The sequence below is a fragment of the Eumetopias jubatus genome, unplaced genomic scaffold, assembly GCF_037043125.1.
Source record: "Eumetopias jubatus isolate StellerSeaLion01/CBP00866 unplaced genomic scaffold, mEumJub1_p1.0 scaffold_9, whole genome shotgun sequence".
NCBI classification, from domain to species: Eukaryota; Metazoa; Chordata; class Mammalia; order Carnivora; family Otariidae; genus Eumetopias; species Eumetopias jubatus.
In genome coordinates this window covers 52,965,288-52,981,066 of record NW_028274815.1, presented here as the reverse complement: position 1 = coordinate 52,981,066, position 15,779 = coordinate 52,965,288, and the positions used below count along the sequence as shown (strand labels likewise).

The following is a 15,779-nucleotide window of genomic DNA, read 5'->3' as shown; positions in this document are numbered from 1 at the left end:
CTACTATACCTTCTATCTGGAATGCCCTTCACCTGCATAGAATCCACCCCTGACCTCTACCCCAACAAATTCCCACTCAGGCACAAATAATACCTCCTCTGTGATGATCTCTCTCTAATCCCAGGCAGTAAATCTGCCTTCTTCATGCTCCTACCATCACAACTCTCTCTACATTATTGTAAATATTACTTATATGTATAGTTCTGTACTGGGCTGAACTCTTGGGTGTCAAGGACATGTTTTATTAGTTTTATATACATTTACTTATTTTTTATATATTGTATTTCAGTATTTGAATTTGATGATGAGGAGGTCCCCAGTCTAGGCACTTAATAAATGTTGTATATAGTGAATATATTGTATTACTTTTATCATTTGGAATTCCAAGCTAATAATAATGCATTTTTTGTTATCATAACTTGAAATAACAGTGTTTTTCTTAGTTGATTAAGGTTTTTAAAGTAGGGAACCAAGTAAAGATCAATTGATAAAATTCTATAGCTGTTTCTATTAAATATTGAGTTTGTATGGTTATACTACATAAAAGATGGCTTGGAGGGGACCTGGGTGGCTCAGTTGGTTAACTGTCTGCCTTTGGCTCAGGTCATGATCCCAGGGTCCTGGGATCGAGCCCCACATTGGGCTCCCTGCTCAGTGGAGAGCCTGCTTCTCCCTCTCCCTCTGGTGCTCCCCCTCCCTGTGCTCTCCTGCTCTCTGTCTGTCAAATAAATAAATAAAATCTAAAAAAAAAAAAAGATGGCTTGGATATGAAATAGTAATGTCCGATGGTAGATGATACCAAGTCACGTCTTAAATAGTAGGTTTTAACTTCTTTTAGTTAGTAGTTAAACTTTTAAGTGTTTTATTTTCTTGAGGAGTACAATTTCTCATATACATTTTTTTCCTCTTCTCTGGTTTGGCTGAGACCTAATAAAAAGTATTCTAGAAGTCAGGGCAATAAGTGAAACATTAAAGTTAAATTTTATTTTATTTATTTATTTTTTTAACAGAGGCAATGGGCTAGATTTAATCAATGCATTCTTATTTTATCTATAACACGAAAAGGTATTTTTAAATCTAATAGCAATTTTTCTATTCTTCTAAACTTAACAATTCTTTTTAAACTATTAGTTGCCTATTTTCTATGAAATTTCACATCTTATGTGTATTTCTAGGCCTCAAGAAATCAATAAAGAAGAACTAGAGGGAAATAGCATGAGGTGTGGTAGAAAGCTTGCCAAAGATGGGGAAGTAAGTATGGGTTATGACTCTTAACATTCTCATGCAAATTGTTGTACTATTAGTGCAAAATACGCTAAAGTAGAATACACTAGAAGAGCTTTTCTCGTAGTTTCTATAGCATGATCTCCTGGACAAGGAGTTAGGTGCTCAGTTGTGTTGCATGAGACTGTTGAACTTTTTGTGTCCAGCTAAGAGATATAAGAAGATCCCTCAGCAATCCAGAAATTAAGGTAAATAAGAAATTACATGGGAGCTATTACGTAGTCTTAAAAGTGATTCTTTCTAATTTCCAATTACCTTAAATCAAAGACATTTAAACCCTTTGATTGCTACCCACATTTAGACTTCTGTTTTTCATTACCATCATATATAAATGTATGTCAGTGAAACAAAATATTATGAAACAATACTTACTGTTGCTGTGTCCAAAGGACCTATTTTCTATTTAATTTTTTTAAAAAGCTTATTGTGACTCATTAAATTGATTCTGATGGGACAAGAACTATATTTTTTAAAATCCCACTCTAACTAATTGTAATTTTCATCTTAAAAAATAATTCAGCCTGGGGTGCCTGGGTGGCTCAGTCGGTTGAGCATCAGACTCTTGATTTCAAGTCAGGTCATGATCTCAGGGTTGTGAGATCGAACCCCGAGTCAGACTCCCACACTGGGTATGGAGACTACTTAAGGTTCTCTCTCTCTCCTCTCCCTCAGCCCGTCCCCCCTCTAAAAAATAATAATAATTCAACCTAATTTAGATAACCATTCAGTTATTTTTCTCCCACATTTTCCCTCATTTTAACTTCCTTGTTTTTAGAAGTTAATTATGTTTGCATTCATAATTGTGATAAATGTTAGCAGTGTATGAAAGGGGAATAGGTAGGTGTCTTCTTTATTCCTTAGTCTTCCTTGTTGCTGCTTCTACAGCATGTTCCTGCCTCATCTCTCGTTGAACCACAGCTCCTTTGAAGCACACGCTTCTGCTGCGCCACTCATGACCCTTATTGTAGCCGTCCCTCACTGGGCTATCTGTGTTTATCACTGCTCTTGTTATCAGTCTTGGTGATTTTAGTGTCTCTGTTCCCTGACCTTCCTCCCCACAGGGATCTTACGCTCTACCCTACCTCCGGCACCCATTTCCTGGAAGCATATCCTCAGTTTTTGCTTTACTAAATAATACACCCCCTTCAGAATCGCCATTTCAAGCAGACCATTTTCAGACTCCACTCCTGTTACCTTTGTAGCACTCTTTCTAGAACCTGGACTCCCAACAGTTTTTAACTCCACCAGTGTAGAATACATTGTTCGTACTACTTTTTTCCCACTACCCTCTCACCATGTCCCTACTTCTTTCTTTACTTGACTTATATTTTATGTTCCATCTTAAAATTGGTCCCTGGCTAATACTCTTAACTTCCCTTTTTACTCTGTCAAGCTCAGCTGGCTAACCTCCAATTCCTATGAAATCCTAACTTGCTGTGCACTCCATGCCTGCTTCCAAGCAGATGGATATAACTAAAGAAAAAGTGTCCCCCACCAGGTGTCACTTGAATGTTTGTAACTGTAAGCTTCAAACAGGTGCTGCATGTGATTCTCCTACATTTCCCTAGTGAATTCATCCTGCCACTCTTTGAGTACCTCTCAGACCTTCTTTAAAAGGGGCAGTGCTACCATCCTCATTCTTATCTGATGACCTTGTTTCTTTCGTCACTCAGAAGATGAAAGCAATAGGAAGAGAATCTACACATCCTCCTACCAAACAGTTCTGCCAGTCTAACTGCAGCTAATAGCTGTGTGCTGTGCTTTTCCTCTTATTAGATGGATGAACCATCTGCTTCTGCCCTAGTCCATCCCCTCCCATCATAAAAAGACTCCATCCCTGTTCAGAAGCTTTGCTCCTGTAGTCATCACCTCCCTGTCCTGCCTCATCAGTTTTTCTCTTCTACTAGGTCATTCGCATTGAGCATGTAACATACCATACCACCACCCATCTGGAACCACACTCCGACCCCACATTCTTCTCTAGCTACCACTCCCATTTCTGTGCATCTCTTTTAAGCAAAAAACTCATGGAAAAAATTGCTCATATTTGTCTATACTTCCTGTTTTCCGATGCTCTCTTGAATTCATGCCAATTCATTTATGCCAGTAAACTCCAGTGAAACTGCCATGCTGTTGTCACCAGTGATTTCCACATCGCCAGGTCAGGTAGTTACTGTTTAGGCTTCCAAAAGTTCTTGGTGACATGACACATCTGCACTCACTCTTTCTTAGAGATTTTCTCCATTTGACTTCCAGGACAGCATATTATGCTGGTTTTCTTCCAATTCATTGGCTGTTCCTTCTAAGTCTTTGCCTAGATCCTTCTCTTTCTCCACAAATGGACTTCTGTCGAAGCTCACTCCCAAGTGATCACATCTAGTTCCTATTACTTCACACTGATGACCTCTAACTCCAGATTCATATATCCAGCTACTCACTTGACATCTTTCTTAGAATCCTAGTAGCATCTTGAATAAAATAGTCCCAAGCTGAACTCTTTGATTATCATCCCCAAACTTTCTCCTTTCCAAGTAATTCTCTAACCCATACATGGCCCCTCTGTTAATCTGTTGAATAAGCTCCAAACTTTCTGTTCTTCTTTCTTAAATACCACAGCTGGTGTTCATAAGGAATTCTTCCAGGCTCTCCTTGTGAAATCTATTCTTAGCATGTCTGCCACTACCACCCAGATCCAAGCCAGCATTATCTCTTGCCTGGGCTGTGGTAGTAGCCTCATAACTGCTGTGCCTATTTTCACTCTTGCTCTTCTACATGTTGTTTTCCATACAACAGCCAAAGTCATCTTTTTAGAATGCAAGTTAGACCATGTTACTTCCTTTCCTAAAACTTTCCATCAGCTTCTTACTGCACTTAGAAGAAATGCATGCCCTTCCTTACTATGGACTCCTCAGCCCTACATTTTCTGACCCCTGACTGACTCTCTGAACTTAACCCCGTCGCCTGTGCACCCACATGACTGCCCTAGCCACATTGCCCTTCTTACTCTTCCTCAGATAAGCCAAGCATGTTTTTATCTCCAGAGCTTTGTACTTGCTCTTCTCTTTGCCTAAGTCACTCTTTCCCCAGATAGTTACTGGTCTGCTCCTTAGCTGACTCAGGGCCCGGCTCACCTAGTATCTCCTTGGAGAGACTTTCCCTGACCACGTGTCTGAACCAGGAGGCTCCCCAGCTGAAGCCCCCTCTTTTCTATCCTGTCACTCTATCCTGACATTCTGTTCTGGTTTGTTCTCTTCCATTGCTTTCCACCTATTCCTTCCACACAAACATATACACTGATTAAAATACACATTCTACCAGGGCAGAAACTTACTGTTCTTCAATGCCTAGAATAGTATTTGGCACATAACATGTGCTCAATAAATAGCTGTGAGCTATTAAATTAATGTTGTAATTCAACCAAACACTTGAAGCCCTGACTTTCCTTCACTATACCCTACCAGCTTGCTTAATACTCCATTAACTATTAGGTGATAGATCAAACAAAATTGTGAACCTCATGAGGGTATTTAAAATAATTCAGTTGTGGGGTGCCTCACTGACTCAGAAGAGCATGCAGCTCTTGATCTCGGGGTCATGAGCCCCACGCTGGTTATAGAGATTACTAAATAAACTTTAAAAAATAAATAAATAGGGGCACCTGGGCAGCTCAGTTGATTGAGTGGCTGCCTTCAGCTCAGGTCATGATCTCCAGGGTCTTGGGATCGAACCCTACATTGGGCTCTCTGTCAAATAAATAAATAAATAAAATCTTCTAAAAATAAATAAAGTAACAATATGTATCAGTTGGTTATTTAAGGAATTTAGAGTATCTTTAAAGCAAGGTGGATTTTAATGGGTTCTTACTACCTCCATATAGCCTCCTGGCCCCCTAAGCACTACCTCCTTAGAGTTGCAGTGAAAAGCTATATTACGTATGATAGAATTACGGTGTGGAGAAATAACAAAACAAAACAGATCATGAAGAGGTGATATTAGGAAAGTACCTTAAAGAATGATGATCATAAAGGCTGCTTTTCTGGCTTTGAACTATGTTATACCCATGTGGTAAACCTTTATATATATTCACAGATATATTATGTGTGGCAAGCCTTAAGGGGAAGGTACCCATAAGAGAGAAATATTTGGAATGAGTTAAAGGAAGAAAAGACATTTTGAACTTTCTGTTTTTGACTTGCTAGTATGATAAACTGAAGTAAATCTTTCTCTTTTCTATTTCTTAGTACTGCTGGCGGTGGACAGGTTTTAACTTCGGCTTTGACCTGCTTGTAACTTACACCAATCGATACATCATTTTCAAACGCAATACACTGAATCAGCCATGTAGTGGATCTGTCAGTTTACAACCTCGAAGGAGCATAGCGTTTAGGTAGGATGAAATTTCCCTGCCCCACTCCTCCTCACTCCAGAAAAAATATAAGAAATAAAATAAAACCTGATAATTTACACCAATAGTAGTAAAGTTTTGGTAAGATACAGTATATATGAAAGTGCAAAGAACTATTAAGGTTCTATTCCTGTGAAATGTTAGTAATACTCAAAATCAAAAAGTATGAATCTAGTATGTCAGAAAGAATAGGCTGGAATATGAATGACACAGGATTGATAATAGGCTTGAAGCTGTTGCCTTGCTGCTGTTCTTGCAAATTAAAGGTCCAGAATGGAAAGACGGTAAGGTATTTTTCTAGGGAAACATGTCGGGTATTGTCCTTCACTTTCTGTGGGATTTCATATATCCAACTTTGCCTGATAGTTGAGCTGGCTATCTTTCTTGAGAGGATACTGACAAATTGGAAAATAGCTTAATGAGTGGATTTTTTTAAGTCATATATTTATACTTACCTTACACCACATGCAAAAATGAACTCAAAATGTATCGAAGACCTAAACATAAGAGCTGAAACTATAAAACAACTCTCGGAAGAAAACATGGGGGAAAAGCTTCTTGACATTGGATTTGGCAATGATTTCTTCAATATGACACCAAAGCATAGGCAACAAAAGAAAAAAATAAATTGGACTTCATCAAAATTAAAAACTCTTGTGTATCGAAGGACAGAATCACAAGAGTAAAAAGACAACCCAGAGAATGGGAGAAAATATTTGCTAACCACGTATCTGATAAGAAACTAATACCCAGAATATCTAGAGAACTCACAAAAAGACAAACAATCTCATCCAAACATGGGCAACAGACTTAAATAAACATTTCTCCAAAGAAGATATGCAGATGGCCAAAATCTTTTCATCTTTTCAAACATGAAAAGATGCTCAACATCACTTATCATTAGAGAAACACAAATCAAAGTCACAGTGAGATACCACCTCAAAGCCATTGGGATGGTTATTATCAAAAACAAAGTGTTGATGAGGATGTGGAGAAATTGGACCTTTGTGCATTGCTGATGGGAATGTAAAATGGTGTATCCTTTATGGAAAATGAAATGGCATTTCCTCAAAAAATTAAACATAGAATTACCATATGATCCAACAATTCCCCTTCTGGGTATTTACCCAAAAGAATTATAAGGAGGGACTGGCAAAGATATTATTGGTACATTCATTTTCACAGCAGCATTGTTCACAATGGCCAGAAGGTGGAAGCAACCCAAGTGTCCATCAATGGGTGTCCATGTAGATATTGTCCATATCTACAATGGAATTTTATTCAGCCTTGAAACGGAAGGAAATCCTTACACATGCACCAACATGAACCTTGATGACATTATGTTAAGTGAAATAAGCCAGTCACAAAAGAACAGATACTGTATTACTCTACTCATATGAGGTACCTCGAGTAGACAAGTTCATAGACAGGGAAATTAGAATGGTGGTTGTCAGGGGCCAAGGTAGGGGAAATGGGGGGAATTCATGTTCACTGGGTACAGAGTTTCAGATGGGAAGATGAAAAAGTTCTGGAGATAGATGACACTGATGATTGCAGAACAGTGTGAATATATTTAATGCTGAGAACTATACACTTAGAAGTGGTTAAAATAGTAAATTTTATGTATATTCTACCACAATAAAAAAGACATTTATGAATTATTTTATACCCTAGATATGTATAATAGCAAAAGCTTACATATCTCTCAGAGGATCAGTTTAGAATTTGAAAAAACTTCTTAAAATCTTTTATCAAATAAAAGAATGTGGAAGAGAAAAGTAAATATTAAAGTAAAGGAGGGTTTGTTTAAATTAATCTGTGGTTAAAAAAATCATATGTTTAGGGGTACCTGGCTGGCTCAGTTAGTGGAGCATGCGACTCTTGATCTTGGGGTTGTGGGTTTGAGCCCCACGTTGGGTGTAGAGATTACTTTAAAAAAAATGTTTATTTTTTTTATTTGTATTGGTTTTTTTTTAATCCTAGGTTACGTTTGGCCTCTTTTGATAGTAGTGGAAAACTAGTATGTAGTAGAACAACTGGCTATCAAATACTTACACTTGAAAAGGATCAGGTATGTTTGATTACTTTTCTGTTGTTTGGTTATAGTATTTGTCTTTTGAATCCTCTTGAAAATTCTTAAGTAGAATTAACATTTGATTTAAAGATTAGTTTAAAAGTTTTTTGAGGGCACCTGGGTGGCTCAGTCGATTAAGCAGCTGCCTTCAGCTCTGGTCGTGATCCCAGGGTCCTGGGATCGAGCCTCAGAGCCCCACATCGGGCTTCCTGCTCAGCGTGGAACCTGCTTCTCCCTCTGCCCCTCTGTTCCCCCTGCTTGTGCTTCCTCTCCCCCACCCCTGTGTCAAATAAATAAAATCTTTAAAAAAGTTTTTTGAAGGTAGAGATGGAAATAACTGTGTTCACATATGCATAATTTACCCCCATTTTATTAGAAGTGTAACTAAGACCAAAAAAAAGGAAACAATTTGATTTGAGGGGCAGGGAAAAGCTGATAATAGGGAAATAATTGGTTTATCCTGAATAACTTCTTCAAAAAGTTATGAATCCTAATTGCTTTATCCATTGTGCTCATAAATGCATTTATTTATAGATTAATAGCAAACACTTTGAGGATAATCCAGTATGTCTGCATAGCTCCTGAATATTAAGAGAACATTATCCTCTAGCACAATAGATTATTCTAAAGTAGCATGCATCTGTTATGTTCCCAAAACTCTAAAGCCATTTGTTTCTTCATATATCACATGCATGCAGAAGTTTCAAAATGTCATGATAAGAAAGTAAACCATTTTCAAAAAGTAGTATGAGAGCTGCTAAAATGTTAGTGAAGTTTAGGGGCACCTGGGTGGCTCACTCAGTTAAGCGCCTTCAGCTCAGGTCATGGTCCTGGGTCCTGGGATCAAGCCCGGCATCGGGCTCCCTGCCCAGCGTGGAGCCTACTTCTCCTAAACCCCCTGCTGCTGTTCCGCCTGCTCATGTTCACTGGCACACACGCTCGCTCTCGTGCATGCTCTCTCTCTCTCTCTCAAATAAATCTTAAAATACTAAGGAAGTTTATTTCTATTAAAACTAACCACCATTCCAAGGGACATACTGTTTTTTAATAAAAGGTTCAGAGCCTGTAGTTCACAATTAGTAGAAGCTAGCCGTTTTCTTCAACTGAAGAGCCTCTTACAGAACATGAGAATTTAGCACTGCGAGGAACCTTGGAGTGATAGTTGTAACCTCACATAGTTCTAACCTCACATAGCCTGTATGAGAACTCCTTTAACAACATTCTGACAGAGGGTCCTCCACTTGTTGCAATTCTAGCAACAGAGAGCAGACTCTCTCACACATGGTAGATAGCATTGGAGAAGGTAGATACATAAAAAGAAAAGTTTAGATCTGCCTTCAATAGAACTTTGTTAGTCCCCCTGGCACCCTCTGGAGCTGCATGAACAATGGCTATCTTTACTTTCTACCTGGAACTTCATAAAAAATACTGTCATGGCTCAAAGCAGCCAGAGATTCAAAAACACCAGACCAATATAATAGTTGTATTTCAAGTGTTCCTTGAGTGTTCATTCAGCAAACATTTGAGTCCCTGCCATATGCTAGGTTCTGTGCCACCCAGGTGCCCCCGATTTTTGTATAATTTATAGCTATCTTTTTTTTTTAAAGAGCTGATTCAGTTTAAATTTTTTTTTAATATTTTATTTATTTGACAGCAAGACAGCGAGAGAGGGAACACAAGCAGGGGGAGTGGGAGAGGGAGAAGCAGGCTTCCCGCTGAGCAGGGAGCCCAACTCGGGGCTCCATCCCAGGACCCTGGGGTCACGACCTGAGCTGAAGGCAGACACTTAACAACTGAGCCACCCAGGCGCCCCTGTTTGATAGCTATCTATCTTACAGGACTATGCAGACTAGACTTGCATTAGGTGAAGGATCTCAGCAATGTGTAAGAAGGATTAGAGACATGGTAATAGGTGAAAGATGATTTAGAAGCTATTGTTATAATCCAGATAAAGGATGAAAACCTTAACTTAAGGAAGGTAGCAATGGGGATGAAGAAACGTTGATGGGTTCTAGAAATAAAGCAGTGCAGTTGATAGAATTTGGTGCCTAATTTTGTGAAGGTGAGAGAGTAGTTAAAGATAGTTCCTACGGTCGCCTGGGTGGCTCAGTCGGTTAAGCGTCTGCCTTCAGCTCAGGTTGTGATCCCAGGGTCCCAGGATCGAGTCCCACATTAGACTCGTTACTCAGTGGGGAACCTGCTTCTCCCTCTGCCACTCCCCCCTGCTTGTGCTCTCTCTCTCATTCTGAGAAATAAATAAAACCTTTTTTAAAAATAGTTCCTAGTATTCTGACTTGGGCAACTTGATTTATAGTACTTATTCCTTTGATTTGAAGTATAGGAAGGAAAATGAACATGACAAACTGCAGGTGAAAAGATGATGAATTCAGTTTAAGCCATATTTAATTTGAGGGCATTAAGATGAAAGTGTGCTGGGTGGTGGATAAGTGGATCTGGGTTTACAAGCAATGCCTGGGCTAGAAATAATGACTGGATGAGATATCCTCCAGGAAATGTGTAGAGAATCTAACAGGACAGAAACCTAGGGGACACTGGTATTTGAGGGATAAGCAAAAAAAGTAACCTGGTGAGACATTCAAGAGCTGGGATGGCGAGTCAAAGCCAAACTGCAAGGGTGAAAGTATAGATGGCCTGTGAAGAAGAAGAGGTAGTAGCCAGTAGCTGATGGTTTGAATTGGAGTTGCTTTATGTCTAAGTGAAGGTTTCCAGTGGAGAGTTAGATGTATAGATCTTGGAATTTAGACCTAGATGAAGAATGTGGGGAAGTAATAGAGCTCTATACAGAACAGGAGGTGAACCCAGAGAAGCAGAGATTTGTAAACAAAGATGGAGAAAAATGGTCTGGAAGTAGAAATGGAAACGTAGGAGGATGCCGCCACTCTGTCTGATGCTGTGATCTATGGGCTTCTCTGCTTCCACTTTGTGTATGTGTGTGTTCCTTACCTTCCTTACCCAATTTATCTTGCTTTTCCCCCAGGACAGAAGCTATGTCCAGTTAAGCCTATATCAGTCATTCAAATGTTCCAGTGTGTTAGTCTCTCTTCATTGTAGGAGCATCTTCCTTAGTAAAAAATCAAAAACTTGAGGCTTAAATAGTGTTTAATAGTATGTTCTTCAAAACGTATAAAATAAGGCAAAACCAATGTATATTACTGCAGAGAATATATCTAAGTATTCAGAAAGTAGAAGTTCCAGTGCTGTTCCTTTTCCTCTGAAGACTTAACTCTGTTCACCAAATGCTGTTCGTACAGGGTTCCAAATGGAGATCTGTAGAATGAGAGATGGTTACATTTGTGGCTCTCAGATATAGGATCGACTCTTGTCTCTGTGAGATTTCAAGGCATTCTCATGTGTGCTAGTGTAACTGAGCCTGAAATTGATTTTACATGATAATGTATTTTTACATTCCAAGAGACAATATGTTTGCATTAGAGATAGTGGAAAATCTTAAACAAGAGTGGGAACATGGGAACCATGCTTGTTGGTGCTAATAATGGCTTCCCACCTTCTTCCTATTTATTTGCTATACCTACAGGATCAGGAAATGAAGTCAAATTGCTATATTTTTCTTGACTATATCTGTTCATAAGATATGTAGGTACTTGATAGAAATTTTTCAATAATGAAAATAACTGCCATTACTGAGTACTTCATACATGGCTGGCTTTGCTGAGTCTTCTATGTGCATTGTCTCATTTAATCCTCACTATAATCATGTGAGGTGAGTACTTTTATTTATCTTACAGTAAGAAAGCTGCAGTTGACAAGTCATTGACTTGTCCAACGTCACAGCTAGTAGGTGGGAGTTTCAAGATTAGAACGGTGACTTTGAGACTTCAGATGCAAGCTCTTAACCACCATGTGATCTCCTTCAGTTTACTCAGTTCAACAGTATGGTTTTCTGTTTTCTGTTTGTCTTGTCATTAAAGCTACAAATTTGTTTTATAGGAACAAGTAGTGATGAACTTGGACAGCAGGCTTCTGATCTTCCCTTTATATATCTGCTGTAACTTCCTGTATATATCACCAGAAAAAAGAACTGAAAATAATCATCATCCAGAAAATCCAGAAAACTGAGGATCTCATCAGTTGGAAACAACTGCAGCTTCCTTACTTTGAAAACTTTTTCGGCCAGCTTTAATTTAATGGCCCTATTGATACTCACATCTAAGGTGACTAACAATGACAAAGGCCTTATGGACTGTACAGATAATACAGAAGACTATTCTTATGCTCATTACATTTCTATGCATACATGAAAAAAAAAAGTTTTAAAGCCAAGAAAATATCTGTCAAACCATTTCTGTTATAAAGATGTTGACTCGTGCTTTTAATTTTTAAGCATCAGAAGAAAACCACCATAGGCAAATTTCACTTTGCAGCCTAATATAGATTTGATTTTTAGTTTAAACTTTGATCCTACCTAATGTTAGTGAATGTCAGTTATCTATCTGTAAATTTATTTTTATTTGGCTAAAAGAATGCTAAAGGAACAATTTGAATGGCTAATTATAAATGCTCTTTCAGTTGGTGCATTTGAAGCTGTCCTTTAATTTTTTCAACTGCTCTTTATGATTCCTCCTCATACTCTGATATCCCTCCAAGCTGTGCTTGTTTTTAATCATTAAATACTTTTTTGTGGTTTTGGAGACTAAGCTGGGGAACTTTTTATTTAACATAAGCATTTTCGTGCTATTTTATTTTGGGTTTAATTTAGCTTTCTTAGGATTTTTAACAAAATCAGCTTTACACTTTCAAATGAACTTGATTGGGGGAGAAAATCAGTTTGAACCTGAGGATATTTCTTTGCCTTACACGGTCTTTTCTTTGACATTCTGTACTTTATTCTTAGGTCATGGATTATTTATGTACCAAATATTACACTTTAAACATTTTCATATTCTCTGATCTTCAGAATTATTTATGTTCAAATTTTGGTTGGGAATCCTGTTTCCTACTTAAGCTCAGGACCTTATAAACCTCTGAATTGAGTGCCTTTGAGTTATACATGCTAATAGAAATTTCATAGTATATGTAAATAAGGTCGGAGGATCTCATATAGAAGCTTACAATAAAGCATAATGTAAAAATAGAACTTATTTTTGTCAAAAATGGGATGTACACTTGTCATGATTTATATGTTTGCTTCTTATGTTTACTGCTATTTTGCAAATAGCCATGCTCATCTTCTTTCCAGTCAGAGTAAATGCTTTTTGTGGTTAATGTATATTTTTAGTATATTTTAAAAATTGGGAATCATTTTTATGTATCTGTACAAATAATAAATACCCATTTGGAAAAAGAATAAATAAGCTCTTATATAAAATGGACACAAAACTTAGTTGAAAACAGAATTTTTTTCTTTCTAGTTAGATTTTTTTTTCCAATTAGATTTAACTTTTGGAATCTGATAGTTTTTCTTCCCCAGTAATAGGTCCATAGGTTCATAAATTGCTCTTCTCCTTTCAAAATTCATCCTCTTTGACTTAAAGGAACCTTTTAAATGCCCCCCCACAAGCTGTCGTTTAAATGTTTTAAATATAATAATTTAGCTATATCAAGAGTCTGCTTTTCTGATTTTTATATTTGGCTGTAATTATATCTCTTTCATGAGATACTTCTTTTTCTATCTTATTCTAGCATCAGAGGTTCCTTGCTAAAAAATATAAGTAACAACCTTAATTTGAATTATGTGATTAATTGAATTTTTAGAAATATTGGGAGTAAAGAGACAGTTTGAGTGTATTAGTGCGTAAAATTAACTATTTCATTTCATTATATAAATTAACCAAATTTGAATTATTTATGGTTCCTGTCCTTTGGTTCTTTCCTAGCCAAATTGCTTACATCATCCACAAATAATAACTACTTCTTCAATCACAAGTAGGTTGTGTTCTCATCTGAGAAATTGGTAATTGTCAGCTACTGATAGTAGAGATCTGCTTTTGTTTTTATTTCCTTAGCATCAATTTTTCATTCTTTTCAGTAGGAATATTTTCCATAAAGTATTAATAATGTCAGCTGAATATCATATAAACCATTATATATGAAAGATTTTGTGTTTGTCTGCCTTTGCCTTATACCATTGCCAAGTCTTTTTTTTTTAAGCTTCTAAGGCTAGAAAACAATATTTACCCATTAATAATTATTATCAGTAACTTGGTTATTAGTATCAATTAACTTTGTTATCAGTAAAGAAGAGGTCCGTAAGAGAAAATATTTAGAGTCTCATGCCAAAGAGGAATATGAACATAACTTTTTTTTTTAATGGATTTGCCTTGAAACTTAGCAAGGCACAGGCAAAATTAAATGAACAGTGGTAGTCACTAGCTTTTTATTAAGTGTTCAGTGGTTAACATTTTATCACATTTTAAGTCTTTGAATGGGATTACCATTATATATGAATAATTTTCAATATCGGGTGCAAAAGTGAGGTTACCAAGGGTCACTGTGGCTATTTTTTAAAAATTTTTATTTAAATTCAAGTTAGTTAACATATAGTGTAGTACTGGTTTTAGGAGTAGAATTTAGTGATACAGCACTCAGTGCTCATCCCATTTTTAAGGGCTTGAATTCAAGACCCTGAGATCAAGACCTGAGTGAGATCAAGAGTCAGATGCCTAACCTAGCCACCCAGGAGCCCTTGTAGCTATTTAAATTTAAGTTAATTAAGATTAAATAGAAGTTAAAATTTACTTCCTCTGTCACACTAGGCACATTGTGCTTAGTAACCACATGTAACTAGTGGCCACAGTATTGGACAGTGCAGATATAGAATATTTCCATCATTGCAGAAAGTTCTTTTGAACAGTTGGTCCAGAATATTGAACTATTAATGTTGAAACTATATCAAAAGTTATATTCCCTTAAAGATGAACCCATGTTAATAATAGATGATAGAGCCAGCGGTGCCATTGGTAGATTAGATCAAATACTTGAAATGATAATGTTGATTCATAATTTAAAGCAATATGGACCTAAAAAACAAACAAAAACTCTCCTCAGCCAGAGAGTTTGACATTTTTCCCAGGGTCCAGGTGCAGGGGTATAAAAAAAAGCCTCAAACATCATCAGTCACTGTTAACTAGAGGTCAGACTGCATCTAACTTGGGGGGGGGAGATTACTGACTCAACAGCATGCACCCACATGTAATGATAAAGTAGGATACTTTTGTAAAAGCTGGTGATTTTTTAAAAATAGGACTAGCAAAGTAAAACAAAATTCAACCAAGGCTAGAGATTAGTACATTTGCGGACAATTACAGATTGTTAATGTTGGTTCTTATGTGAGGTATATACATACTTTAAATACAGTTTGCCTTTATTGAAAAAGTATTGTTTGGTTGGGGAGGGAACTTAAAAGCAAGTGTGTCAACAAGTGTTGACCCTACCCCACTTGAATTCCATTAAAATGGAATGAGGGTACCTCAAACTATTTATCAGAAATATAAAGGATTTTCTTCCAGATACAGTGCTGAAAGATATTCAGTGCTGGATAACCTACATCCTGAGAGAAGGCAATTTGATCATTAAGTAAGGAAGCCCTAGCAGAACCCAATTTCTGTCCCACATTTTAAAGGGGAAGGAGACTTTTGGAGACACACCATTTCTTTCCCCAGGTAAGGTTTAATCTCCATTAGGGAACTTATTCCTTTGGTTTTTCCCTTTCTCTTCTGTATCTTTACTTTTTTTTTCTCTCTATACTGGCTCATTCACACCAATATTTAAATGTGCTTAAGTTTCTCATATCTTTGAAAAACCAAACATATACCTTCACCCACTGCCGTATTTTGCCCTGCATCAGTTAAACTTCTCATAAAGGTTCTCCAAATTCTGTCTCCACTTCAAAACCCATGCACAACTCAACTCCACTAAAACTTCTGAGTCAACAGAGACTTTGTTGCTAAATTCTATAGGTTGGATGTATTTTTTTCATTCTTTTTCAGTAACACTTAAAATTTACCACTTTGTCCCCCTTACAAAGCAGCCTTCTCT

General features: G+C 37.2%; 1 protein-coding gene across 1 annotated transcript in view; it reads left to right on the top strand.

Moving 5' to 3' along the window:
- GMCL1 (germ cell-less 1, spermatogenesis associated) overlaps nt 1-13,472 on the top strand; it is a 36,643-nt gene extending 23,171 nt beyond the window's left edge. Inside the window, exons 11-14 of the mRNA XM_028116281.2 lie at nt 1,176-1,251; nt 5,526-5,671; nt 7,673-7,760; nt 11,733-13,472. Coding sequence (XP_027972082.1) covers nt 1,176-1,251; nt 5,526-5,671; nt 7,673-7,760; nt 11,733-11,861 — 439 coding nt within the window. The 3' untranslated portion in view covers nt 11,862-13,472. The remainder of the gene's footprint in view (nt 1-1,175; nt 1,252-5,525; nt 5,672-7,672; nt 7,761-11,732) is intronic.
- The last annotated feature ends 2,307 nt before the right edge of the window (nt 13,473-15,779 follow it).